Source organism: Leopardus geoffroyi, chromosome A3, assembly GCF_018350155.1.
Source record: "Leopardus geoffroyi isolate Oge1 chromosome A3, O.geoffroyi_Oge1_pat1.0, whole genome shotgun sequence".
Classification (NCBI taxonomy): domain Eukaryota; kingdom Metazoa; phylum Chordata; class Mammalia; order Carnivora; family Felidae; genus Leopardus; species Leopardus geoffroyi.
In genome coordinates this window covers 1556316-1581185 of record NC_059336.1, presented here as the reverse complement: position 1 = coordinate 1581185, position 24870 = coordinate 1556316, and the positions used below count along the sequence as shown (strand labels likewise).

The 24870-nt window shown below is 66.8% G+C and overlaps 1 protein-coding gene across 2 annotated transcripts in view; it reads right to left on the bottom strand.

Moving 5' to 3' along the window:
- LAMA5 (laminin subunit alpha 5) overlaps positions 1-13670 on the bottom strand; it is a 50972-nt gene extending 37302 nt beyond the window's left edge. For both annotated transcript variants that reach the window (XM_045444027.1, XM_045444028.1), the window contains exons 1-2: positions 13290-13670; positions 8889-9041 (exon numbers count right to left, since the gene is read on the bottom strand). In XM_045444027.1, the coding sequence (XP_045299983.1) occupies positions 8889-9041; positions 13290-13595 (459 nt within the window). In that variant the 5' untranslated portion in view covers positions 13596-13670. The remainder of the gene's footprint in view (positions 1-8888; positions 9042-13289) is intronic.
- Positions 13671-24870: the final 11200 nt, after the last annotated feature.

Genomic DNA, 24870 nt, shown 5'->3' with positions numbered 1-24870 from the left:
ACTCGGGACCGGCTCCCTCTCCCACTGACCGGCCCACGGCCCCGGAGGCCGGACGGCAGGTCCCTGTGCTCATCAGGAGACCCAGTGGGGCAGAGGGGCTGGACCATAAGCCCTCTCAGATCTGGGCCAAGGAACCCTCGCCAGCCCAGGAGCTGGTACTTCACAGGGCCCGGGGCATGTCAGGGCGGCACCCAGCCCGGGAAGGGCAAAGCTGTTCCCGCAGAGGCACCTAGAATCCCTCAAGCACCGGCAGGCAGCACAGGGCCACCTCTCCTGCTCTGCCCCAGCACAACCTCACTCCAGGGAGGTATGCCTCTCACCTCTTCCTCACCAGAGGATGAGGACAGCATCCCGGGATGTCCCTAATGTCTTGTGCCTCCAGGGGCTTGGTGGGGTCCCTCCTCTGTCGACTGCTTCCCCGGCCCTGCAGCCTAGCAGGTGTTAGCCTTGATCCCCCAGCCCCATCCGACACAGGATCCACAGGGCAATCGGGACACCTCCTCGGGGAAGCCCTCCTGACTGCAGCCCACCCATGCTGGCTCCGGAGCCCCCGGTAGGCAGACACATGGGGCGAGGTAATGAAGGAGCCCCTTTCAAGAGGCAGCGCCCCACGGAGGCTGGAGGACCCTTACAGGTTGCGGACCCAGCTCCTTGGGGGGTGCGGCGCATGGCAGGGGGTCCCCACATCAGCATCCAGAGCCCCCAACCCTGGGCCACAGTTCCCAGGAAAGGGCTCTGGCTCACTGAGAACAGCCAGGAGGCTCAGGCACCTGCCCGGCCGTGGCCTGGATGATGAGGCTGGGCCACCGAGACCCCTGAGAGGCAAGGGTGGCTGGGGAGGCCCACCCTCGCACACCAGCCGGGCGTGACTGCCCCGCCCCTGCACACACGCTTCCGGGGGGTGGTGTCCCTGCACCCACCCGGCCTCAGCCTCCCCTATGTGCTGACGGGATGGGGGAGGGACAGTGTTTTCCAGGCCTCGAAGCTCTGAGGGCCAGTGAGCGCCTCCCCCTCCCCCAGCCCTCTGCCCCGCCGCTAAGGGAACAACAAAGCCGGCGGGGCCACTGTGCGGGCTCTGCCCGTGCAGGGTGTGTTTGGGCTCCAAGGAGACACGGGCAGGGCGGGCAGTGGGACTCGGACGGCCCCTAATCTGCACAGGGAAGGCTGGGCACTCAGGAGGGGCGGGGGGTCCCACACAAGAGCAGACAGAGTGAGCAGACAGGCCGCGTGGGGCGCCCACACCCCCACCCCAGGCGCACTCCCAGGGCCCCCCCAGGTAGGCAGTGGACGGTGCACCAGCCTCAGAGGTGACGTCACCCATCAGGCCCCCCACCGTGCCCTCAGCAGGGCCCCGCCAGCGCCTGCTGCCCCGGAACAGAGCACTGGGACCCCACGGGACGAGGCAGGGGCCACTTCAGGGCTGCCCAAGGCCCACAGTCAACCCCCATCAACTGAGGCCGCCGTGGTGATCCTGTGAGGGAAGGTGGGCACGGGCCGCTAAGGATGGGGGGAGGGGGACGGGAAAGTCCCAGGCCCCTGGGACACACCCGTTCCGAGGCCTGTCATTCCCAGAAGGCCTGGAGTTTTCAGAGTCGGGCCCAGCTGAAGCCAAGAGCCGCCTTTCCCCGGGGAGAGGGGTGGGGGCGCGGGCTTCTTCACCCACAGCCGGGCTCTGAGGTCACCGTCCGTTCAGTGCTGCCCGCGGGGGAGGGGCTGAGTCTCTGGGGCACAGACCCCACACCCAGACTGACACCTTGGCCAGCCCTCAGGCACTCCAGGGAGCCCCGGGGACCTCAAATGGCCCCTACTGCAGGAGGGGTCTTTGTGAGGGAGGAGGGGGGCATGGCAGGTGGAGGGGGGGCCCTGGGTGTGTGTAAGGTGCCCACAGGCTGCTCTTGGGTGGGGGCGGCAGCTCGGCCCCCAGCAGAGGCCCCGAGGAAATGAAAGGTTCCCGCCAAGCCCCCTGGGACCCACCCCCGCCTTTCCCTGAGCGAGGCCACCAGGCTGCGCCCTCCGCTGGCCGGCTCTGTCCCTCCCCCAGGTCGGCGGCCGGTCGTATTTTTCCCAGCTGAGGGCACTTGCACAAATATTGATTCGAACGCACGGAGCAGGCGGGACGAGGGCAGCACGGAAACTTCCACCCCATGCGCAGCGCCCTTAGACGCGAGCAAGACCCCTGCCTCCGTCTGTTTGCCACCTCATCACCAGCCTGTCACCCGGGGGGCCCCAGACAGCTGTGCCCACAGCCCCAGGCTGGAGGGGACGTAGCCGTGCACCCAGCCTTCCCCATCTGTCCCCAACCGGTTCCGGCTGCCAGGACCGCACAGCTGCCCTGGATGTGACCTGGGAGCAGGAGCAGACCCCTGGCCTCCCTGGACACGGCCCTCCCCCCGCCTGCCCGCCTGCGGGGCTCCGCTGCCAGCTGGGGCTGACCTTTCCCGCTGCTGCGAAGTTCTGTGCAAAAGGAAAAAAATGTCTTTTAAAGCGAGAGCCAAACAAAAGCCTCCGAGTTATTTTTAAAAATCTGGCTATTCCGGGGCAGGCACGTCTCCAGGACGGCAGCCAGACCTGCCTCTCGGCCGCCGCACCCCCTGGCCCCCACGCCCTCCTGACCCGGGAGGGCACGTGCCCCGGTGGTGACCACTGCCTGAGGGGGGCTGGGGCCAGGACAGGAGGCCTAGAGACTGCGGTGGCTGTGCGTCCCCTCCCTGGACACAGCACGGTCAGAAGACAACCATGGCAAAGGTGCGGGTCAGGGCGCGGTGTCTCTCCAAAAGCTCCGAACGGGAAGACACCACCTGTCCCTGGAGGTGGCGGGGAGGGTGCACAGGGCACCCGGTGCCCAACACATGCTCGGTGCCAAGGCAGCGGTGGGGGGAGGGGAATGTGCAGGGGCCAGGGCTGGGGTCCAGACAACATAGGGAGGGACTCCAGACCCCGCCAGGGGCCCCTGACACCCCCAGGGATGGGAGGGGGGCAGAAGGTGACAGCTGGTCAGCCACCTCTTCGGTTAAGGCGCCCGTATCACTAAAGGCAGGGCCACGGCTGGAACATGGGAGTGCGAGGTGCTTACGGCCAGCGCGGCCACCTCTGCCCCGGCTCATCTCGGAGCTGGAAAAGACCCAGGCCGGCCCTCACACCCCTGTGTGGCGTGGGCCCGGCTGGGCCTGACTGGGACCAAGCCCGACAACTCATCTAGAAACCAGTACCAGGGTCCATGGTGGGGGGGGGGGGGGAGGAAGCCCAGCCCCCTCCTCCCCTGCTGGGCTGGGCGGTGTGAATCACCCCTCAGTGTGTGACTCAGCCCTGGCCCTGAAGGAAGCAAGGCCCCATGCCGATGCCTGGGACATTCCCGGGATGGGCCAGGGTCCCAAACTGTGGCCCGGTGGAGGCAGGAAGTCCCTCCTAGACCAGGCGTCCGGGCTAGCTCCCTGACCTCCTGGATCCCCCCACCTTCAGGGCCCAGCACCCCTGGGTCTGCACCCCTCTAAGCAGGGACTCCATCTGGAAACATCCATGACGATCAATGCCGCGGCACGGGCCGGCGAGGCTGGGCCGGGCGTGTCGACTCAAGCCCCCAACTGGGTAAATAAGCATGGCCGTCCACACAGCAGGAACAGGGAGCCTGAAAACAGGCTACACGTGGACCAGTTCCAGGAGAGGCAAGGACTGGAAAGCCACGGTCGGGACGGAGGCAGGACACGGAAACAGAGGATACGCAGAGGCGTCAGGGCCTCAACACTGCTGGTCAGGGCACCCGGTGGGCAGAGCGGCATGGGGAGACTTTCAGGGAATGGGGGGCGTGGAAGGGCCTCTGACAGGTGTGTAGGAGCCCAACGGCTAGAATGGAGTGTCCCACATGGCTCGGCACCCCGACAGAGCTGGGCCCCGGGGGTATTCAGAGACCCCAACCGCCGAGGCCTTGAAGGAGGGTTTCGGGCCCAGCCCCAGCCCAAAGCTCACTGCCCCCCATCCCCTCCTCCCTGCAGCCTGGCCCAGGTCAGGCCAGATGGTCAATCCCGAGCCACAGGAAGTAGAGTTTATCCTGGCGGGGGGTGCCCAAACCTAAACAGTTTAGTCTCGGTGAGTGGGGCTGCTAGTGACTGATGCATGGAGTTTGTTTACAGACAGAAAACAGGAGGCTTTGGGGGCCACCGGGGCCCGGGAGGGGAGGCCTGTGAGGTGGCAGGGAGGTGTGTGTGCCTTGTGCCGGGTGGCTCGTGTGAGCATGGTGGCCCCTCTGGCCCTGTGTCCTCTGAGTAAAGGGTCTCGCTCATTCTCGGGAGAGGGGGGATGTCTACCCCAGGGATGCCACCAGGACCCCCTCACTGTCCTCCCCGAGGGAGCCCAGCTCAAGGGGCCATGTCCAGACCAGCCCCCGCACCTGTCCTGGCTGCTGGGCTCCGTAACCAGAGCCCGGCCACCAGCCTTGGTCATACTTCCTGCCACTTCCCTTGAACAACCCCGATGACACTCCCAGGGTGCTGGCCGCATGGCCGAGTGCCCAGCTGGGCCAGAAAGCCAGGCCAGCAGGCACCCGGGGACCAGGAGGCCTGCCAGGGGAGCCCCGAGCCGGCTGGCCTCTGAGGGCATCCTGCCCAGAACCGGGGCTGGCAGGGCAGAGCCACACGGGGGACCCCAACAGGCAAAGCCGCCAGTGGGTTCTGGGGCCCTTGCTGAGGCACAAAGTCCACAGGGAGGTGCTCTTGTCCCCACTCTAGAGGAAGGAACAGCCCAGGAGGCACAGAGGCCACGTGGCCTGGCTGGGACCAAGCCCGACAACTCATCTAGAAACCAGTACCAGGGTCCTGGTCCATCCACACTGGCTCAGTTTCCCCAAGTGCCCACGGGGGGCTCACCCACCAGTGGCTACCAGCTGTGCCAAGGCTTTGTTCCTTGGCACCCTCATCGGGTGGGGGGTGGCTGCTGGCGCCCTGTCTCCCCACTGTCCCCCACGGAGGGCAGACTCCTCACCCTGGCCTCACACCCTGATGCTGGCCCCAGTCCCTCTGTACCGTTACCTGGCCATACCTCTCAGGGCTGGGACAAAGGGCTGACCTGCCCCTGCCACAGGGCAAGAACGCAGCTGGGAGGGGATGAGCATCCCCACCTGAAGCCAGATCTGGGGAGTTGGTGGCAGTGGGCAGGTGAGGGAGAGGACCACTGAGGGGAGCCCCTCCTCCGTGGCCAGGCCCCAGGGGGTGTCTGGAAAGGGAGGGGGTCCACCCCACAGCGAGCCCCAGCTATCTGTGCCCAGCTCCTTAAGACCACCGGGCTTGGGGGCACCCGGGTGGCTCAGTCGGTTGAGCATCCGACCTCAGCCCAGGTCATGATCTCATAGTCTGTGGGTCCGAACCCCGTGTCGGGCTCTGTGCTGACAGCTCGGAGCCTGGAGCCTGCTTATTCCGTCTCCCTCTCTCTCTGCCCCTAACCCACTCTCATTCTGTCTCTGTCTCTCTGAAGAAAAATAATAAACATTAAAAAAAAAAAACAAACAAACCACTGGGCTCAGGGGGAAAGGCCCGGGACCCCACAGCCGTACCCCTGAAGGGGGCAGGTCATCTGAGCCAGGACCTACCCTGCGGTGTGGGCCTGAGCCAGGGCAGTCAGAACGACACCCACCCTGCCCTGGGGGAAGGGGGAGCCTCAGGCTGGCAGGAGGCGCCCGGGAAGACCCCCAGGCCGGTCACTGGGACCCAGGAAAGTGCCAGCTGTGGAGTCGTCCTGTACCCCGCCGGAGGAGGCCCAGTTCTGAGGCTGGTCAGACCAGCGGCTTGGCTCTCTCAGGTCTGAGGGCTCCCAGCCAAGGTCCACAAGGCGAGTAGGGCAGGGAGCCACGGCCTGGGCTCCCCATGCCCTTTGCAGCCAGGGCTGGGCTCTCAGAGCCTCAGTTTCTCCGTCTGCAAAACGGGAAGGAGGAGGGTCCAACGACTCCCCCTCCACTGTGAGACGGGAAAGACCACACAAGGATGCGAGTGACTCAGAAAAAGAAGGGTCAGGCTCACGAGGCCCCACGGGCCCCACTGCCTCCAGACACACAGACGCTGCAGGGATCAAGCCCCACCAGCCCCGGGCCCACCCACCATGGCTAGGAGCTGTCCTGTGGCCCACCCGCCCCCTTGCCCAGTTCTCCAGAGGCAGGAAGGCCTCCGATGCCCGATGCCAGCTGCCCCCTCCCCCTTCCCAGGGTATCCGCTCCAGATCCCAGAACAAAGGCTGCTGGCAGCCCGCCACAAGGGGTGTGCCCAGCCCCACTGCCCGCTCAGCCCGGCTTCCTGACCGAAGCCCAGCCCCACCCCAGGGCCCACGCCTCGCGGGACCGCCTAGCCCCCAGGCGGAAAACCTGGAAGCGGCCGCCCCTCGGGCCCAGCCTGTCACCCCATCCGCCCCAGGGAGTGTGCTCGGAGGGCCCTGCCCTGGGGACGTCCCCAGTCTGACTGGGCATCAGCCACTCCATCACCAGGCCAGGGGGGGCCTCGAGGGCTCAGGCCTAGGTCACTGTGAGGGCCGCGTTCTAGGGCCACTCCCTAAAACACCTCCCCACCATGCACCGGCCGCTGTTGCTCCGCCCTCCGAGCCCTCGCTGAATTCCCCCTTCCCTACATGGGGGCACTGATGTCAGGACCTGCTTTCCATCCCCAGCCCCAGCAAGCAGGGCACCCCGGAGGGACCCAGTCACTGCTCGGTGGCTCAGGGAAGAACGAGCAATGAGCTCCCTTTCCAAGAGGGAAGGTGGCGAACTCGGGAATTTCCTCCAGAATTCCATCTTGACTGGGAAGTATCCCCAGGAAAGACATCTCTCTTCCCCACAAAGTTAGAAACGGGGTCCATGTGCCCCATCCAACTCCAAAGCACTTTATCAGGCAGTATCTGTCCTCCTCTGTCCCCCAACCCAATCCAGGCTGGCAGCCCTTTGGCCCAACCAAGACTGGGGCTTTGGGGGATCTGTCTGCAGTCAGTAAAGTCGGGGGGAGGAAGGAGGGAGGAGTGAGTGGATAAGAAGAGATGTTAGTGGGTGAATGGATGGATGGGTTGGCGATGGGTGGGTGGTGGGCGGGCGGGTGGATGGGTGGGTAGAAAACAGGAAGGAAGGGGAGGAGAGAAAGAGAGAGAAGAATGGCTAGGTGGATGGGTGAGTCAATCTCCCCCAAACACAGCTAGAAATGACCCCTCTCCCCTCTGTGTCACTTTACAGTTGGGGAAACCGAGGTTTGGAGAGTCCGGATACACATGCGGCGAACCCTCTCGCTGGCCTGGAACCAGTCCACAAAGCAAAGGTACCACCAGCCTCATCAACTCTGGCCCGTTTCACAGATACGGAGGCCACGGCTCAGGGGCCACGGAGCCCAAAGGGGTCAGAGCTGCAGGGTGCAGGGCACCGTCCGAGTTCCTCCTTGGCCCCACTCACTGCGCCTCAGGTAGACATCGTGCCCACCTGCTCTGCGGCCACCCTGGGGTGACCATGGAGATGGGGCCACTGTGCACCCAGCTAGGGGCCTCCCTCCCTGCCCCCTCCCCTCCGCGGCAGGGCCTGTCCCCCAGAGGGGGTGAAGAGGCAAGAGTATGCCAGCTCAGCACAGGTCCCCCCGGCTGACCGCGGGGCGGAGCAGGAGTGGGCTCCACTTCCCCACCCGCCCTCCCTCTCATGGACCCCCACGGCGGTGCCAGAGAGAGGAGGACCCCGGGGTCCCACAGGCCCCTCCCAGACCCCTTCCAGAGGACAGGAGAGCACAGATGTGGTAAAAACCCAGTGAGCTGAAGGGAAACGGAGCAAGCCCCCTGCAGACTCGGGCCGGCTATCACCACCAGCCCGGAGGAGCCCCTGGCCGGGAGCCCATTAAAGGCGGCCGCCCCCAACCCACCCCTGTTCCGGCCCAACTCCTGCCCCTGCATTTCAGCTGCTTCTCCCACTGGAAATGCCAGGCCACTTGTTGGGGCCTGAACCCACCCCTTCGCTGCCCACCTTCCCCTGGGCCGGGCCTGCAGGCCTCCCGGCTAGGGGCAGAAGGTACCCCAACAACGTACCCTAAATCTACCCATGGGGCCCACCCTTCCGGCCACCTCACCACCTCTCCTAACACCCTGAGGGTGACAGCGGGACGGAGGCTCCACCTGGAGCAGAGACCCACCAGGTCACACACCAGGACGGTGGCCAAGCCACCGCCGTGAGCAGGCAGGGGTCTGGCAGGATTGGCCTCGGGGCCCAGACCCTAAGAAGACCCAGTGTTGGCTGCTTCCGGGCTTGGGCTCATCCACTTGCCCCCGCTGAAGTCCCAGCGGCAGAGGCAACAGGACTGCTGGCCCATTTCACAGGCAAGACCCCAAGGCCAGGCACCTGGCAAAGCTACACGTGGAGCAGGACGCAGCCTGGGGGAGTCTGACGCAGCCCAGAGCCAGCAAGTGGGGTTCGTGTGTCACTGAGAAATGCCCGGCCCCACCCTTCCTCCTGCACAGAGACCTCAAAGGCCAAGGAGAGCACAAGGCCTGGCCTGAGCACGCACACCTAACCCCAAGGTGGCCTCACTGCAACGCAGCTATTCCAGGAATGTCCACCTCCAGGGCCTCCTCCCACAGCCGCCAGCCGGAGCCAGGCTCCAGGCAGAGGAATTCCTCTGAGTAAACACCAGGCCCTCCTCCGAGCTGTCCCCTCACCCCATGACCCCTGGTGAGCCCCCTCCCCCCTCCTCCCTCCCTGAGTGCAGCAGGGATGTTGACAAACACACAGAAGGCCCCCACCCCCACGCCTCCGTCAGCAAGGGGCCTGCGGCCAGCAGCCACCTGTGCCCAGCCCCCCCCCACCGGTCCCCAGGGCTCTCCCGGGGCCCCACGGTGAGTTCTCCAGCTGCAGCTGCAGCGGTGGGGGTTGCGGGGGCAAAAAGGGGCCCTACCTGGCCCAGGTCCAGGGTGACGTTGACCTCATTGTAGTGCAGTCCCCGGGACAGCGGCGGACTCTGCCACCAGCGCTCCGTGCCGTCGATGGCGTTGCTCACGGGGTGTGCCCTGTTGCTGTGTGCGGCGGTGCAGATGTCGCAGTACTGGCCCTGCGGGGACGGGGTGCTCAGATGGCCGGTCTCCCTCCCGCCCACCAACCTGCCAACCCTCGTCCGCCCGGCAAACACACACGGAGCACCTGCGATGGGCTGGACTCAGGGCACCTGGCTCGTCGAGACACGGTCACACCCCTCCCGGAGGAAACGGGAGAGCGGCACCCTCCTAAGGTGGGAAAACCAGCGTGGGCCTCCCCGAGGAGGCGAGTGGAGTGTGCGCTCCAGGCCCCAGGCCGGGAAGAAGCAAGGAGAAACGGGAAAAAGGAGGACAAGAAAGGAGGACGCGGCCAGAGCCGAGGGGAAAGAAGGCCGGGCGGGGGATGTCACCACTACCTCCCCCCACAGCAGGGAGGCAGGGGTCCAGGTGGCCAGGACGGCTAGACTCAGGCTGCCTCCCCAGCTCCGTCAGCAGCTCCCCCCAAGTCGGGCTCTCACCCAGAGGCTGGATTAGGGTCTCCAGAGAGACGGAATTAAGCCATTCCGGCGGCCTGTGGGGAGAGGCCCAGAGTGGAGGCGTGTGGGCAGCCGGCAGGAGAGGCCTAGACCTCCAGGCTCTGCCGCCTCTGAGCCCCTGGGACGAAGCCAGGTCACAGCACCGTGAGCCTCAGTGTCCCCATCCGAAGAGTGGGGATGACACTAGCACCTGCCTCGGCCACAGCACGATTAACGGATCCCACGTGGGGCCCAACAGCTGCTTCTGCCACGGTCCAGCCACCTGCCGGGGGCCTATCCTCTGGGGGGGACAGAGGCGTCCCTGTCAGGGAGGAACAGGTGCTGGGAGCCTGGGGGCGCGGGGGGGGGGGGGGTGGGCAGCTAGGCACTGGCCTCAGGCCGAGTGGAGACCCAACCCCCACCCCAGAGGAAACCAGACCTGCCATCCCTCCGCACACAAAGGCCGCCCTCTGGGACTTGGCATTGACTGAGGCCCCAGAGGCTGTGTCTGGGAAATGTGGCTGCCCCACCCCTCCTAACCTCCCCGGGGGCCAGACCTTGTCCTAGGAGTTGGAGGTAGGAGCGTGGGAGATCCCCTGCTCCCCCACTCCCAGGCCTGGCAGCCAAGAGAGCCCCCAAGCCTCCACAAATTCAAGGCGGGCCCCTGCCTCTCCTGGACCCGTCTGCCCCGGGCCCGGGACAGTGAGACCAAAATGCAACGGAGCCTGAGCACCCAGCCTTCTACCCAGCAGCCTCCAGGACCCCCGGTGCCAGGTGCTCCGGGTCACCCTGTCTCAGACCTTGTTCCCGCCTGTGGGCTCTGGACCCTCATCTCCTGTCCTGTCTCAGCTCAGATGTCGCCCCCTCTGCAGGGCCCCAGAGCTCTAGACCACCCAGGCAGCCAACCAGCCAAGCCCCGTACGTCACCCGCCTCTTCGTCCTATCACAGGGCCTGAAATTCTCTGGCTACTAGCGATTCTCTGGTCACTGTCCCCTGCTCAGGGGCCCAGAGCTCAGTGGTGGCGGGACCACCGCCCAGCTCTTGACTGTGCCCCTGAGCCCGCTGCCCAGAGCGGCCACACCTAGGGGCTGGAGCAGCGGCCACCCAGAACGGTGGGTGTCATGTCTGTGGGTGGCTCCACTGCCGAGCTCACGTGGTGACCCCACACCAGAAGCCAGGGAGGTGGGCAGGGCCACCTGGTGGGTCGGTGGGCCTCCCAGAGAAGGCTGCCTGTGGTTAGACCCCCCGCCCCCAACCAAGCCTGGGAGCATAATGTGGAAGCTGGGTCAAGGGTCAAGGCAGGTCAGGAAAGTTTCTGCTCAGGCCCACCCAGAGGGTCAAGGAGAGCTGACTCTAGTCCCCACAAGAGGCTACGGCGGGCGCCTCTCCCGGCCAGCCTGCCAGCCCGGCTCTGGCTCACGGTGGGCAGCGCTGGGGAAACCAGGCTCCCTCCCACAGAGGGTCCTGCCGGGAACACAGTGAGGAAACAGGAGTAACACGCCCCTCCCCGTGAGTCACCACACCGGCAGCTGAGCCCCCGACTTCCCCTGCGGGGCCCAGGGCCAGCCCGGAATCCCTGCAATGCCCACCTGAGGCCACAAGGGCCTGAATGCCAAGTTGCCCTCTGCCCGCTCCAGTGCCCGTCCTGCCCGGACAGCAGCCCCCACCCCGGGCCCCAGATGGGACACCCCCACCGGGGGCCCTGGGGGCTGCCAGCCAGCCCCCATCCTTGGGCCTCACATCCTCCGTGACCCAGAGCCCATGCTGGCACAAAACTGAGCTCTCGGGATGGACGGAAGGTGGGGGTCACCTCCCTGGCACCTCCTACCCCAGGCCCTCGGCTCCAGTTGGGGCCTGTGGGTGAGGCCCTATCACCAGCCCGTTTGAAGGCCAGGGCGGTGAGCAGGCCCTCTGCCCTTAGAGGAGAGAGCAGAGGCACCGGCTGGGCCGGGGACTGGTCCAAGGCCACACGGCTGTTCAGCCTGTGTCAGAACCGGGACGCTAACCAACAAGTGCTACGGTCGTTCAAAGGGAAGCTTCCTCCTCTTTCTCGCCTGACCATGCGCTGTGGGGGCTCACTCAGGGCCTGCTCCCTCCCGTGTGACACCACGTTTGTCAGAAGTCACTATAACTGATGGCTTCCCAGGGTCCTCAGGCTAAGCTCACAAACTCAGGTGAAGAAGGCTCTCGTACTGTGCCCATTTTGCAGATGAAAAGCCTGAGGCCCAGGGAGAGAAACTGCACAGCTAAGAGAAGCAGAGGAAAGAGGCTTTGACCAGGGGCCCCCAAGCTGCTCCTTTAAGCAATAAAGGCCCCTCCCTTCAGGGGTCTGGCAGCTGCCACTCTGCCGCCCCCCCCCCCCCAGGTGCACAGCGAGGAGTTGTAAGGGGGCAGGCAGATGCTCTAGAGGGACAGCAGCGAGGGCTCAGCCAGGCACTCTGGGGCAGCTCTGGAGACCCACACACAAGCTCCCTGAGACCCAGCCTCTTTGACATCAACCGGATGTGGCAGGGGTGGGGGGGGGTGGGGGCGCTGCAGCAGGGACCCAGGTTTCCACTGCCCACCCCTGCCCGATCCTGGCCTGGCTGTGGGGCTTCCAGCAGGTTTTCCAGGCCTCAGTTTCCCTACCTGAAATGTGGGCTTGACATCTCTTATATCAGCTGTGCTGGGCTCAGAGGAGAGCACAAGGTGAGCCCAGGAGCCCAAGGGAGGTGACGCTTCTGTCCCAGGAGGGCTCTGTGGCACCAGAGCCCCCTCTCAGTCCCTCCCTCCCCTGGGCCAAGGGCAGTGGGCAGGCAGGAAGTGCAGGGGGCCCAGCTGAGGCTCCTCCATTCATCACCCACCCCAGCTAATCCACTCTCCAACTGCCCTCCTCCCCTCCCCCAACCTCTCCTACCCGGACTGAACGACTCAGGTTACACCAGCCCCGGGCCCCCACTCTCCCTAAGGTTCAGCAGGGGTGTCAAGGGGCCCCCGGAGCAGACCCTACCCGCCCCCGCCCCCGCAAGGGTAACCCAGGACCCCAGCCCTCAGCTGAAGTCCAGAGCGTCTTAACGGCCCTGCTTCCCTGGTCAGGTGGTACCGCTTGGCCCATTCTCCACCTACACACTTGTGGCGGGGTGGGCATGCCTCCAGGGGGTCTTCAGGGTTGAGACCACGTCTCCCCAGGGAGACCGAAGCCCACAGACTCAGCACCTGCGGGGCAGGGACGCCGCCCCCGATTGAGTCTGCATTTCCCATGCTCAGCTCCAAATACCATTGTTTGCTTGCCCGCCCCCCCCCCAAAAGGGTCCCACCAAGTCCCTAGACCCCCAGAGAGAACTTCAACCCTCTGCAATCCGCAGTGATGGCCTCCTGGGTCTGGCCCCAAACTCTAGGAACACCCGCCGATCCGCCCGCACCCCAGCCCCACCCCCACCCAGCAGGTTCCAGCCTGTCGCGGGGGAAGGCAGAGCGGGCCCACCCCCTCCCCACAGGCAGCCGCTATGGAGGCCAAGTCCCGCCCTCGCCGGGATCCCGGGACTTGGGGACACCGGGGACCGGGCACCGGGCCCCCTCCCGCCCTGCCACGGCCCGCCCCGGGCACGCTGCGTCCCTCCTTGACGGAGGGGGACGCACACTTCTCTGGCCGGCCCCGAATGGCCGAGCTGGGGTCCCTTCCGTTTCCCGAAATGCGGAACCTGGGCGTCCGTACTAGACGTGCGGGCTTCGGTCCGCACCTGGGCGCTCCCCGCCAAGTCCGCCCCGGCGCCCGGGGCCCCCGCCACCCCGCCCCGCCCGGCGGCGACCCAGTCCCGGCCCGCGCGCACCTGGATGGTCTGGTTGGGGTCTCCGCCGGCCACGGGGCCGCCCACCAGCTTGCAGTAGAGGTCCTCGGTGGGGCGCGGGGCGCCGCGCGCTGGGGCCTCCTCGCCGCAGGTGGCCGACGCGGTGATGCGGGCGCCCTCGGCCAGGTTGAAGTAGGGCGGGTGCAGGCTGAAGCCGCCGCCCGCCGCCTCCCGCGCCCGCGCTGCGCCCAGCAGCGCCAGCCCGGCCAGGAGCAGCGGCACGGGGCCCCGGGACCCCCGGGGCCCCCGTGCGCACCCCGCGCAGTGCCGCGCGTCCGGCCTCGCCATCTTCCAGCTCCGGGGGACCACGGCGCCGCGGGAGCCCGGCGGGAGTGCGGCGGCGGCCGGCGGCTCGCCCCGCCCGCGGACGTCAGGCCCCGCCCCGGCCCGCCCGGGCGCCCGCGTCCCGCGCCCCGGGGAAGGGGCGGGGGAGGGGCGGCCGGTGGCCTTAACCCTTCGGACCCCGGCCCGGCCGGCCTCCCGGAAGGGGCACCTGCTGGCCCGGGGCCAGGCCGTGGGGACGCGGCCCGACCGCGGCTCCCCCCCCACCCGCCCCGGGGCCTGGCTCCCGGTCCCGAGCGGCGCCCCCTCGGCCGCGGCGCCCGGCCCGCTCCTCCCAGCCCGGCGGCTCCGCTCTTGGTTTCCCTAACTTTGGGCACCTCTTGGCGGCCGAGCGCCCCCGGCGGCCCGGGGGCAGGCGCTGCGCGGAGAGTCAGGCGCGCTCGCCCAGCGGCCAGCCCTCGCGGTCTGTCCCAACAGCGGCCCAGCCCGTCCACGCCCCCCACCCCAGAACCGGCACACCGTCCAGAGCGACTGCCCCGCCGGAGCCCGGACCCTTGGTTCCCCGGGGACTGGACGCGGTGACCTCCGGAGACCCCTTGCAACCTCACCCTCTGTCGCTGGAGCTTTGGCTTTTCTCCCTTCCTCCTGCCCCCGGTGTCTGCGTCATTCTGCAGGTGGAGAAAGTGTGCTCTTACCCGCCATGACTGGCCATGAGTGGGGGCCCTAAGGAAGTCCCAACTGCAGGGAGGGATGGGAAGACCCGGACCGGAGACCCCAGGCGCCCCTGGGGCGGCCAGGTCAGATTCCACCTGGCTAGCTCCCACCTGCACCAGGCTTGGCTTCGAGATATTCTGAAGTAGGGAAATGGACCAAGAGGCACAGGGCACAGGTGCCCACTGTGGGCCCCTGTGGCAAAGGGAGGGTGCTCAGAGCCCTGAGGGTGCGGCGAAGATGGGCTGCAAAGGACATGTATTGAGCACCTGTGGTGTCCCGGGCCGGCTGCGAGCCCACCCTTGTGCCCGGGAGGTGCCTGTGGCCTCCGCCATGTTCTGCTCGGGGCCACTCCCTCGCGCTGGGCAGGCGCTCGCTCTCTGGAAGATGCCTGGGAAATGAGACGGGGTCTAGAGGCCAGAACTCAGTTTCGGTCCCAGCTGTTTCTGGGTTTGGGTGGCTGTGGCCACTGGGTCTCCTCCCCTCGGGCTCCTGGCCCAAATCGGCCTCATGGGGAGCCTGGGGGATTGGGGGGGGGGGTGTTGCGCAGCTGCTGACCTGGCAGCTCCCCCCATTCTCTGAGCCACGCCAGCTGGGTGTATGTCCCATGTGGGACCCCCTGGACGGTCCTCGGTGGCGGGCAGCCGGTCCTCGTGGGGGTCCTGCAGCCACAGCTGTTCCGGAAGGTCGCACTATCATCCACATCTTTCTAGCTGTCCCCGGCCTCCCGCAGACCCTGTATCCCAAGGGAGCTGGGAGGCCCCTTGTCTTCCAAGTTGGGAAACAGGCCAGGGGGATGAGCCTCCTCCGCCCCCTCAGGACGCCATAGTTTTGTCCTTCCACCTGGGGGAGGGTAAAAAGAGGCGGGTACCTTTGTAGGAGAAATTCTGAGTGGGGGAGGAGCCGGCCCAGAGGGCGGCCGGGTGGGCGGGGGGATGCGGAGATTTCTGGGGTCCCCAAGCAGGCAAGCCAGCTCATGAGCTAATTTCTGGTCCGTTGTGAAGGACAGAAAGCCACCCCCGGGCAGTAGCAGAGTTCCCAGATGGGGAATTTGAGCTGCCCCCACCCCGGGTCCACCCCCCATTGCGGACATCACTGCACCGCACCCTGGCCCGTGGCACTCCCTTGATAGCTGGGGGTCCTGGTGGTCTGGGCGCGGGAGACTGGGAACCCACCCCCACCCCAGGTCAGCTTCCCAACGTCGCTGGAAGGGCCGGCGGGCAGAGGTGGTGAGTGGGAGCCCTCTGAGCCTAGCGGCCGGGCCTCCCAGTCCGAGGGCATCGAGCAGCCCGGAGGGTGGCTGCCAGAGAATGTGCTGAGTCAGCCAAGGCACCCAGCGCAGGGAGGGTTAACCCGGGGCTAGCTGCTTCCCGGCAGACAGCTGCCCCGGGAGCATCTGGTGGCTGGGAGGGTCGGGGGGTGACGTGGGCGGACGAGAATGTGGTGAAAGGGGCTGGGGGAGGTGCCCACCCTCTGCCCCCACGTGTGCCAGCTGGTGTGCCCAGGGAGGGGAGCAGCACGGAGGATGGAGGTGTCACCCCCGCCAGGCTACACACTGGCTTCTTCCAGGGCACCTCCGGGGGGAGGTGGGCAGGGCAGGGGAGGGGAAGTCCAGCTCTGCCCACCTCTACCTGCCTCTACCTCTGATACCCATGTCACGCGTCTGGCAAGTCATCCCCAGGTGGCCCACCCATGTCTCCCGTCTTCCTCTGACTCGCAGGCCAGCCAGCCACTTTTCCTACTTACGAGTGGGGAAACTGAGCCCAAAAAGTCTGGGGGTCAGCCAGGAGGGCAAGTTAGCAAGGAGGAGGAATTTGGTCATTCATTTTCTACCCCCCCCCCCGTTTACTGGGCACCTTTTGGGCACTAGTCCCTAATGAAGTGCCCCCTTGTCCCACTGCCCTAGCATTGTGTCACTCAGTCCAGGGTGGGCATCCCAGGGTGCGCTTCAGGCTGGAGGGGCACGGACGGACGCAGCCCGTCTTCCTCCTCCTGCGAGAGATTCTGGCCACCACCGGATGGGAGGTCCCAAACCAGAGCCCGCCCCACCCAGCCCCCAACTGTGCGGTAACTGGGCCCTGGGGGGGAGGTGGGGGCAGGTGGCAGCCTGAGGGGGTATGTCCGGCCCCCGGCAGGCTCCTCCTCCTCCCTGGGCCAAATTGCCCCACCCGAGCCCCTCCCCCACACAGAGCCCCCTGCTCAGCCCCATCCGCAGAGCAGCTGTGGGGGAGGGGAGGGGCAGGCCGGGCACACCTGACTCAACCTGAGCCTAGTAAACTCAGGAAGCCTCTCCGGGAAGCAGGGGCCCCGGGTGCCAGCTGGCTTCTCATGCAGGCCGCATCATCGTGGCCACAATCACTAACAGACGGCTGTGCTGGACCCCCCCCCCCCAACCCATACCCACTGGGCCCTGCACCCTTGGAAGAAGCTGCACCGAGGGGTGTCCCCGCCTCGCTGTGTGTGGAGGAGGCGGCCAGGCGGCCAGGCTCTGCTCTGTCGCCGGGAGAGTTTGTCTCAGCAGGAAGAGGGCTGCTGGAGCAGCCGGCACTGTGGTCGGGAATGTCGCGGGGCGCTGTCTCGGGAGGCCTGCTCTGAGGCCCTTCCAGGGAGCCCAGCTGGCGAGAACGTGCACCCCGTCCTCAGGCGGAGAGGCTGGGCGCAGGCACCGAGCTGAATGGCCACCGTCGGCCCTGGTCGAACCCAGTCGAGTGGGAGGAGGGACGCAGACCAGATGGGCATTCTGAGGACTCCCAGCTGGGAGAAGGCCTCGGCAGAGGGTTGTAGACCCAGCAGGACTGGGAGAGTTCCCGGTGCCCTCTTGGCCATTGCTCAGCCCAGAGCCTTCCCGTGGCCTTTGGCTGCCACAGTGGCAGCGGGCCCAGAGCTTGGGGCGTTGAAGGCCAGTGGGCAGAGGACAGGCCTGGAGGCGTGGGGGCCAGGACCCCGGGGGCTGGAGAGAGGGCCAGAGCCGCAGCTGAGCCCCTCCCCTCAGCTCGGGGCACCGCTTACCTCCTGGGCTACCACCTGGGTCCAACCCCTCCCGGAAGGACAGAGCCAGGTGAGAGCCCTGGCATTCCTGGCGGGAGGAGGGCCCGGGGCACGCCTCTGGTTGTTCCGGAAGGAGTGGTACCTTGTCCTCCCAGCCTGTGGCCCCAGCCGGCCATTGCTTTGCTCTCCCTGGCTTTGAGGACACGTGGTTCTGGGATCGATCGCCCTGGGCTGCCCGGCCAAGGCCCCTACTCTGGGAGCCTTCTGACCCCAGATCTCCAGGAGGGGTCCCTCTCTGCCTGCTGTGTGCCCAGCCCTCAGGCCATGCCCCTCACACTGCCCACTGCAGGCCTGACCTGCAGGCGTCCTCATGGTGGGAGGTGGGGGGTGCCCCGGAGGGGGCACAGACAGGCTAGGGTGCGCCCAGGGGCCAGGAGACCAGGGCCGGCCAGTCCCCCCGGATCCTGGGCTCCCCCAGGAGCGTCCCCAATTCGGCTTGCCTTCTCCCCAGCTGGTGCCCCGGACAGGCAGGCTGCCCTATAAAAAGCTTGCTGGCCGGGGCTGCTCAAATCAGGGACTTCGTGGCTCTCCGCAGAATGATGTACATTCAGTGTACAGAGAGTCCTGGACCAGGGGGTCAGAGTCCGGGGTCTAGCCTGGACATCCCCCTCCTGCAGCCTTAGTGACTCTGGGTGGGTGTGGGAGAGCCCTTCCCACAACGACGTGGAGCTGCCTGGTTTTGTGAAATGCACCGAGAGCTGGAAGGAACCAGAAAGGTCAGCGTTGTCAGAGGCTGCTTTTCGTGGGTTGGAACTCTTGTGATGACGGCTATAGGCTCCAGGCGCCTGCTGGCCGCTGGGTGCTGGGCCCTGGGCTGGCCCTGCGCTGTACCCGTCCCCCCCTCACCGCAGCCCACCGGGCCCTGTGGAGCCAGGAGCCTCCCGGCTACGCCCCTCCGTCCAGCCGTCCTTGGTCCTCGCCCCTCTCGTGGGACTCTGGCCTCGTTACCTCCACCTGGGACACCACAGAACCCCCCCCACCCCTTGGTCTGGCCTCGGGTCTGGCCCCTCCAGGCACCACCCCAGAGAGCCAGTGGGCGTTGGCCCCGTCTCATTTCTTGGACTCGTTCATTTTATTAAATTAAATCGCAGCTGTGTCCTGCCTGTCAGTCCAGCCGTATCTCCAGGCCTGGCAGAGGGCAGGTGCCAGAGAGCGGCCCCGGCATGAACTGCCCTCTCGGGTTTGCCTCCCCCGAGCCGGCCAGGCTGCGGCTCCCAGAGGAAGGCTCAGGCTCCTGGGAAGAACCCCTCATGGCTCCAGTGACCGCACTCCTGCCCCCCGGCCTGCACCCCCTCGAGGCCCGGGGTCTGTGAGCCGGAAGCCAGGGTTAGTAGGGGAGGGTGGCACCTTTGATGGGCCAGGAGTCTGCATCTTGGCAAGACACCCCTCCACTTGAGGACCCCCCTTGGCCTGCAGAACGAGCTTCTACAACAAGCCCCAGGCCCCAGCCTCGGGGGAAGGGAAGGACAGGGCTGAGCCCCAGCATCACTGTCTGGGAGGCAAACCAAGAGCCTGGGCCGGTGATGAGGTTGCTCTTGGCACCCCAGCCCCGTGCAGCTTTCTCCGGGGGGGCCCCCATCAGGACACCTCCTAGCACCTTGCTGGGGTGTGAGGTTGGGGTCCGGGCCGTGGGGAGCACACACCACCGAGCGGCCACATCGGGCACCCAGGGCGCCAACACTTCCGTGGGGCCGTTTTTATGCTATCTGACCTTTGGCCCCAGTGCTCCGCCACCCCATCCGCACCACCTCCCTCCTTCACAGCGCAGACTGGGCAGCCCTGGGGGAGCAGGTGAGGGGCACGGAGGGAAGGGTGGCGCCCGGGGGCCCCGAGCCCCAGCCCAGGATGGGGCCTGCCCTCCTCCCTCGCAGGACCGGACTCCGGCAAGCTCCTTCCCCCCTCTATGCTTGGGGGCCTGGCCAAGCTCTGGTTCCCATGGGGGGCGGGCGAGGGCGAGGGCTCTGCCGCTTCTCCAGGAGGTGCCCGCAGACGGCCTTATATGGCCAGGAGTCCTCAGCCCAGGAGGAATCTGATCCCCCGGGAAGGGCAGGGCCAGGGCTGCCGTGAGCCAACGGCTGGGAGCGTCTCCAGCAGCCCCCAGACCCCAGCCTCCTGGGCCCGTGAGCCTTCGAAGGGAGCCAGATTCGCCCGGATGCCTTCCCAACTTTGCGACATCTGGTCGGGGGCCCAGAGACAGAGGGGCGCACCTGCAGCTCCCCATGGCGTCTGGTCACAGGCAGGAAGCAGGGTCCCCTGAACCCCGCTGGGTCTGCACCCCTCCTGGGGCAGAAACCACAGCAGCCCCCGACAGGTGGGGCCCTCTCCCTTCGAGGGACTGGCCTGGGACCAGCAGCCCTGCCCCAGGCCTCGACCAGCCAGGCACACGCCCCCCCCCCCCCCAGCCCCCTCCTCCGGCCCGGCCTGGGCCCGGCCCCTCTCAGAGCAGTGCCCCCCCCCCCCACCCCGGAGCCAGGCCTCCCCTCCCTCACCCTCCATCCTTTTCCTCATCACGGCCCGCTCCTCTGTCTTTTCTCCCTCTCCCTGTCCAGGCTTCTCATTCCCAGGCTGTGGCTGCGCTCTCTGTGTCTCTGTCCCTTCCTCTGTCACTATCTGTCTCTGTCTCTCTCTCCTCCCCGCCCGATGCCCTAGATCGGCCAAGCTCAGCCACTCGGGCAGCCCTGGGCACCCCCACCCCCATGTCTGGTCTCAGAGTGCTGGGGTCTCCTGAAGCCTTTGGAGAGGGCTCATTTCTAACAAGGGACAGCAGTGGTGGTGACAGGGCCACTCCTGCCTGCCTGCGCAGCTCTAGTCACAGGGTCCCAGCAGCTGGCTGCCAAGGTCACGGCTCCCCTGGGACCCGGAGCTGACAGACCCCACGCCCCCACGCGGCCCCAGGACGCAACAAGTAGGGGCGATTTCCACCTTGTCATCTCCCACCCGCAGGCCACCTGCCAGCCCACAGGGCAGACCCCCAGGGAGGCCCTGGGCCGAGGGCAGAGGGAGACCGGTGGTAATGGCACCGGTGGTAATGCCCTGTTTGGCGGCAGCCATTTTCCGGGCCAGCTGTGGAGACCGGGACTCTTGTCCCCTCCCCTGCTGTCTGGGTAAGCTGACCGAGGGAGGGACCCGGAGCCACGGCACCTCTAGGCCTCCCCCAAGTCACTGGCTTGGGTGCGTTTCCTGAGAATGATGGGGGGGCCCCTGGGCCCACCATGTGCCTGCACCTCGCAGGCAGGCTCTGGGGTGGCCGCTGGGAAACACCGTTCCGTTTCCCAGAAGGGAAACCGAGGCTTGGGGAGGAGAGGAGCCAGGAAGGGCCGGAGAGGCGCACACCCGCGGTGTCGACAGCCGTCCGTCTGGGAGGTGCTCTGAAGGGGTCGCGGCGGCAGGGCCACGGGCTGGCCGGGGTCGCTGCAGCGGTGGGAGGCCTTGGGCGGTACGTGCCCATCTGTCCTGGTGCCTCTCAGACATCGGGGAGCCCTGGCCTGGGCGCTGTCCGGGGGCTCAGGCCCACCTGCCCTGTGGCCCCCACTGAGAAACAGGGTCCCTTCTCTGCCCGCCTCCGCCGAGAGGCCTCTGGGCCTGTCAGCTCAGGTGGCTTTTCGGAGGCGAGCAGCCCTGTGGCCCCTGTTGGGAAGCCATCAGCCCTCAAGCCTGGAGTCGGTCCCTTCACCAGGCCCCTGCACCACACCCCTGCACCGCGGCCCCTGCACCATAGCCCCTGCACCACACCCCTGCATCACGGTCCCTGCACCACACCCCTGCACCATGGTCCCTACACCACACCCCTGCACCACACCCCTGCACCATGGTCCCTGCACCACGTTCCTGCACCACGGCCCCTGCACCACGGCCCCTGCACCACGCCCCTGCACCACACCCCTGCACCACGCCACTGCACCACGGCCCCTGCACCACGCCCCTGCACCATGGTCCCTGCACCACGGCCCCTGCACCACACCCCTGCATCACGGTCCCTGCACCACACCCCTGCACCATGGTCCCTACACCACACCCCTGCACCACAGCCCCTGCACCACACCCCTGCACCATGGTCCCTGCACCACGTTCCTGCACCATGGCCCCTGCACCACGGCCCCTGCACCACACCCCTGCACCACGCCACTGCAGCACGGCCCCTGCACCACGCCCCTGCACCATGCCCCTGCCCCATGCCGCTGAACCACGGCCCCTGCACCACACCCCTGCACCACGCCCCTGAATCATGGCCCCTGCACCACGGCCCTGCACCACACCCTGCACCACACCCCTGCACCATGGTCCCTGCACCACGCCCCTGCACCACACCCTGCACCACACCCTGCACCACGCCCCTGAACCACACCCCTGCACCACAGCCCCTGCACCACACCCCTGCACCACGCCCCTGCATCACACCCTGCACCACACCCTGCACCACGCCCCTGAACCACACCCCTGCACCACAGCCCCTGCACCACACCCCTGCACCACGCCCCTGCATCACACCCTGCACCACACCCTGCACCACGCCCCTGAACCACACCCCTGCACCACAGCCCCTGCACCACACCCCTGCACCACGCCCCTGCACCGCACCCTGCACCACGCCCCTGAACCACACCCCTACACCACAGCCCCTGCATCACACCCTGCACCACACCCTGCACCACGCCCCTGAACCACACCCCTGAACCACGGCCCCTGCACCGCGCTCTGCACCATGGCCCTGTACCACGGCCCCACCTCAAACCACCCCACATGGCCCCCAGCACCCCAGCCGCTGTGACGAAGGAGTTCCTGCGGCCAGGAGCGCCTCTCCCTGTCCGCTCTCACCCACCTGCAGACCACGGCCCCAGGACCCGCCCCTTTCTGTTGCACATTTTTCCTTTGTTCACTCAACTCTAAAAAAATTTTATTTCTTTCATTTCATCATTTTGTTATTTATCTTGTGTCTGGAGTCCCGTGCTGAGCAGGTGACCCTATGGCCACAGCCTTCACTCTGGCCCGGAGGCCCCGCAGCAGGCAGGCCAAGGGGGTCAGGGCTCAGCACCTGACCTGCCGCACGTCTCCAGCAGTCCCTGTTCTACGGCCACCAGGCAGAACGGAAACACCAGACGGTGGCAGTGCAGCCACCGGGTGACCCGGCCCTTCCGTTGCGCAGACGTGCCAGGAGAGAGGCAGGCACGTATCTACACAGCTCCTGTCCACAAACATCGAGGGCCGCGCTGTGCACAACAGTCCCGATGTCCACGCATGGCGAGTGGGGGACCAGGTGTGGCTCCACGTGCTGTGGCGCACGCGTCAGCCCAGAGAGGCGCAAAGTCTCGGTGCTGCTACACCATGGATGATTCCCGGGAGATGGCTTCTTTGCAGGGGCTGTGCAGGGACTGGGAGAGGGCTTGGGGCATGGCTTGACGGCTGGCCTTTCCCAGGCATCAAGAGGAGCGTGGATGCCAAGTGGGGGCCAGGAAGGCACAGCATACGCAGGAACAGTGCCCATCGGGCCTCCAGCAGAGATGGTGGGGGCAGGGATGCGCCAGGGTGCCTGCGGACCCACCACCACATGGCCTGCCGGTCCTGTGTTTCTGGTGACACGTGGGCCCGTGTTTAGGGCCGCGGTGAACCAGAGACACCAACCCCAAACAGTGGACTGACTCAGCCTGAGTGTGTGATGCCACTGGGTCCCGTCTGCAGAGATGCTGAGTCACGGCCCCTCCTGCCCTGTCCCCTGTGCAGGCCCTGGTCACCGTGCAGGGGGCCTGTGGGCTCACACCCCAGAGGCACTGGGCCTCACCCCTGCACATCCTATAGGTGGCCTGACCTGGGGCTCCCCTAGGGTCACCAGTGTTTCAAATGCAGCTGACCCCCAACCACGTCCCTCCACTGTCACCCTGATCTCATTCAGGGGGCCCTCCAGGATGCCCAGTAGGTGGGGGAGGCTTGGAGGTGCGCACCCAGCCAGTGTCCGAAGCCTCCGGCTCGGGTCTGGCCTGGCAGAGAGGGGTGGGCTGCTGAGAGCCCCTCCAGGATCCTCTGGGGCTGTCCTCTGCCCCAGGGGTGAAATGAAGGTGGCTGGGCTCAGCTCCAGGCCTGTCTGCCTCCAGCAGACATTTACAAACATGTGTCCTGCTCCTCCGGGGGAATGTAAACATAGGGAGACGTGCGGGGCTCCCGTCAGGCCACTGCAGGGTCGGGGTGGGGGGGGTCCACTGGGAGTCCAGTCTCCTCGAAAGTGGTCTGGGCCCCCTCTCGGAACCTGCGAGTGGCAGTGAGGGGGGTGAAGGCTGGGAGCTAAGAGCCACCCCTCCCTCGGGGCCCAGGTCTCCCACAGCCCACCCTCCTAGCTCTGTCCTGGGCTTGCGGTGCGCCCTGAGGTCAGAGGCGTCCCCGCCCCACCGGACTCCTGTGTAAATGGAGCCGATTGCGTTTTCCTGCCTCGTTGTCGGGCCAGCCCCTCAGCAGCACCAAGCCACCCCGCGCCCAGCACCCAGTGGGCCATTAGGCAGCTGCTGTCTGGTGCCCTCGTGCCTGGTGCCGGGCAAGTGCCTAACATGCGCCATCTGATCTGATGCCCACAAAAGCCCATTTTACAGAGGGGGGCACCAACGATCGGAGAGGCCAGGTGTGACCCTGCCTGTTGAGGCTCGGGCCCCGCTGACCACGTCACGCCGGTAAGTCCTGACCCTGTCTGCAAGGGACTCATTCCCCACCTGGGAGGTTTGCTCACGGCAGACGGTGTGGCCCGCTGCTCTCCAGCGACGGCAACCCTGAGTCCTGGCAAGGCCCTGTGGCCCCAGCCCCAGGAAGCAGGCCCCTGGGGCCTGCACGGTGATCTGGGTCACTCAGGAGGCTGGTGCGGGCTGCTCCCGGGCCCGCTGTATCTCTGCCGGGAGTGCACTGAGCCCCATCGCCTGCCCACCCAGGGGAGGAACGTGGCAGGGGCTGCAGGGAGCGGAGAACCTGGCAGGAGAGCCTCTGGAATTCCCCAGCCCAGCACCTCTTCCCACCCCCACTCCAGGGCGCCCATCACTCAGTCCTTGTCCGCAGGGGCACTGGGGTGACCGGTGTTAAAGGCGCGGCACCTCTCAGGGCTGGTCACTACGTGGCACTGTCCCTCCTCGGACATCCCTTCCCTGACCGCCCAGCCGATGTAGCCCTTCAAAACCCTAGACCAGGCATTCTGGCCCGAGGCCTCCCGAAGGGGCCGTCGTGGGCACCACGGGCGGCTGGCTGAGCAGCGCCCCTGGCCCGCACCCACTGGTGGCCAGGAGCACCTCTCCTCCCCCAGGTGTGATGTCCTGGCAGGGATCCTGGTGGGGGGGGGACAGCTCCTGGGTGGGACCCACTGTCCTACACCTGAGATGAGATGCTTATGGCCGTCTTCCTTGGGTCATGAGCTCTCTGGGGACAGGGACCATCGGTCTCGCACACTGTAGTGCCCAGTGCCCAGCCTGGGCCCAGGACAGCTCCCGGCACCACTGCCTTCCCACTGCCACTCACACGAGGTCCTGGTGGGTGGAGGTCCTGGCGGGTGGAGGGG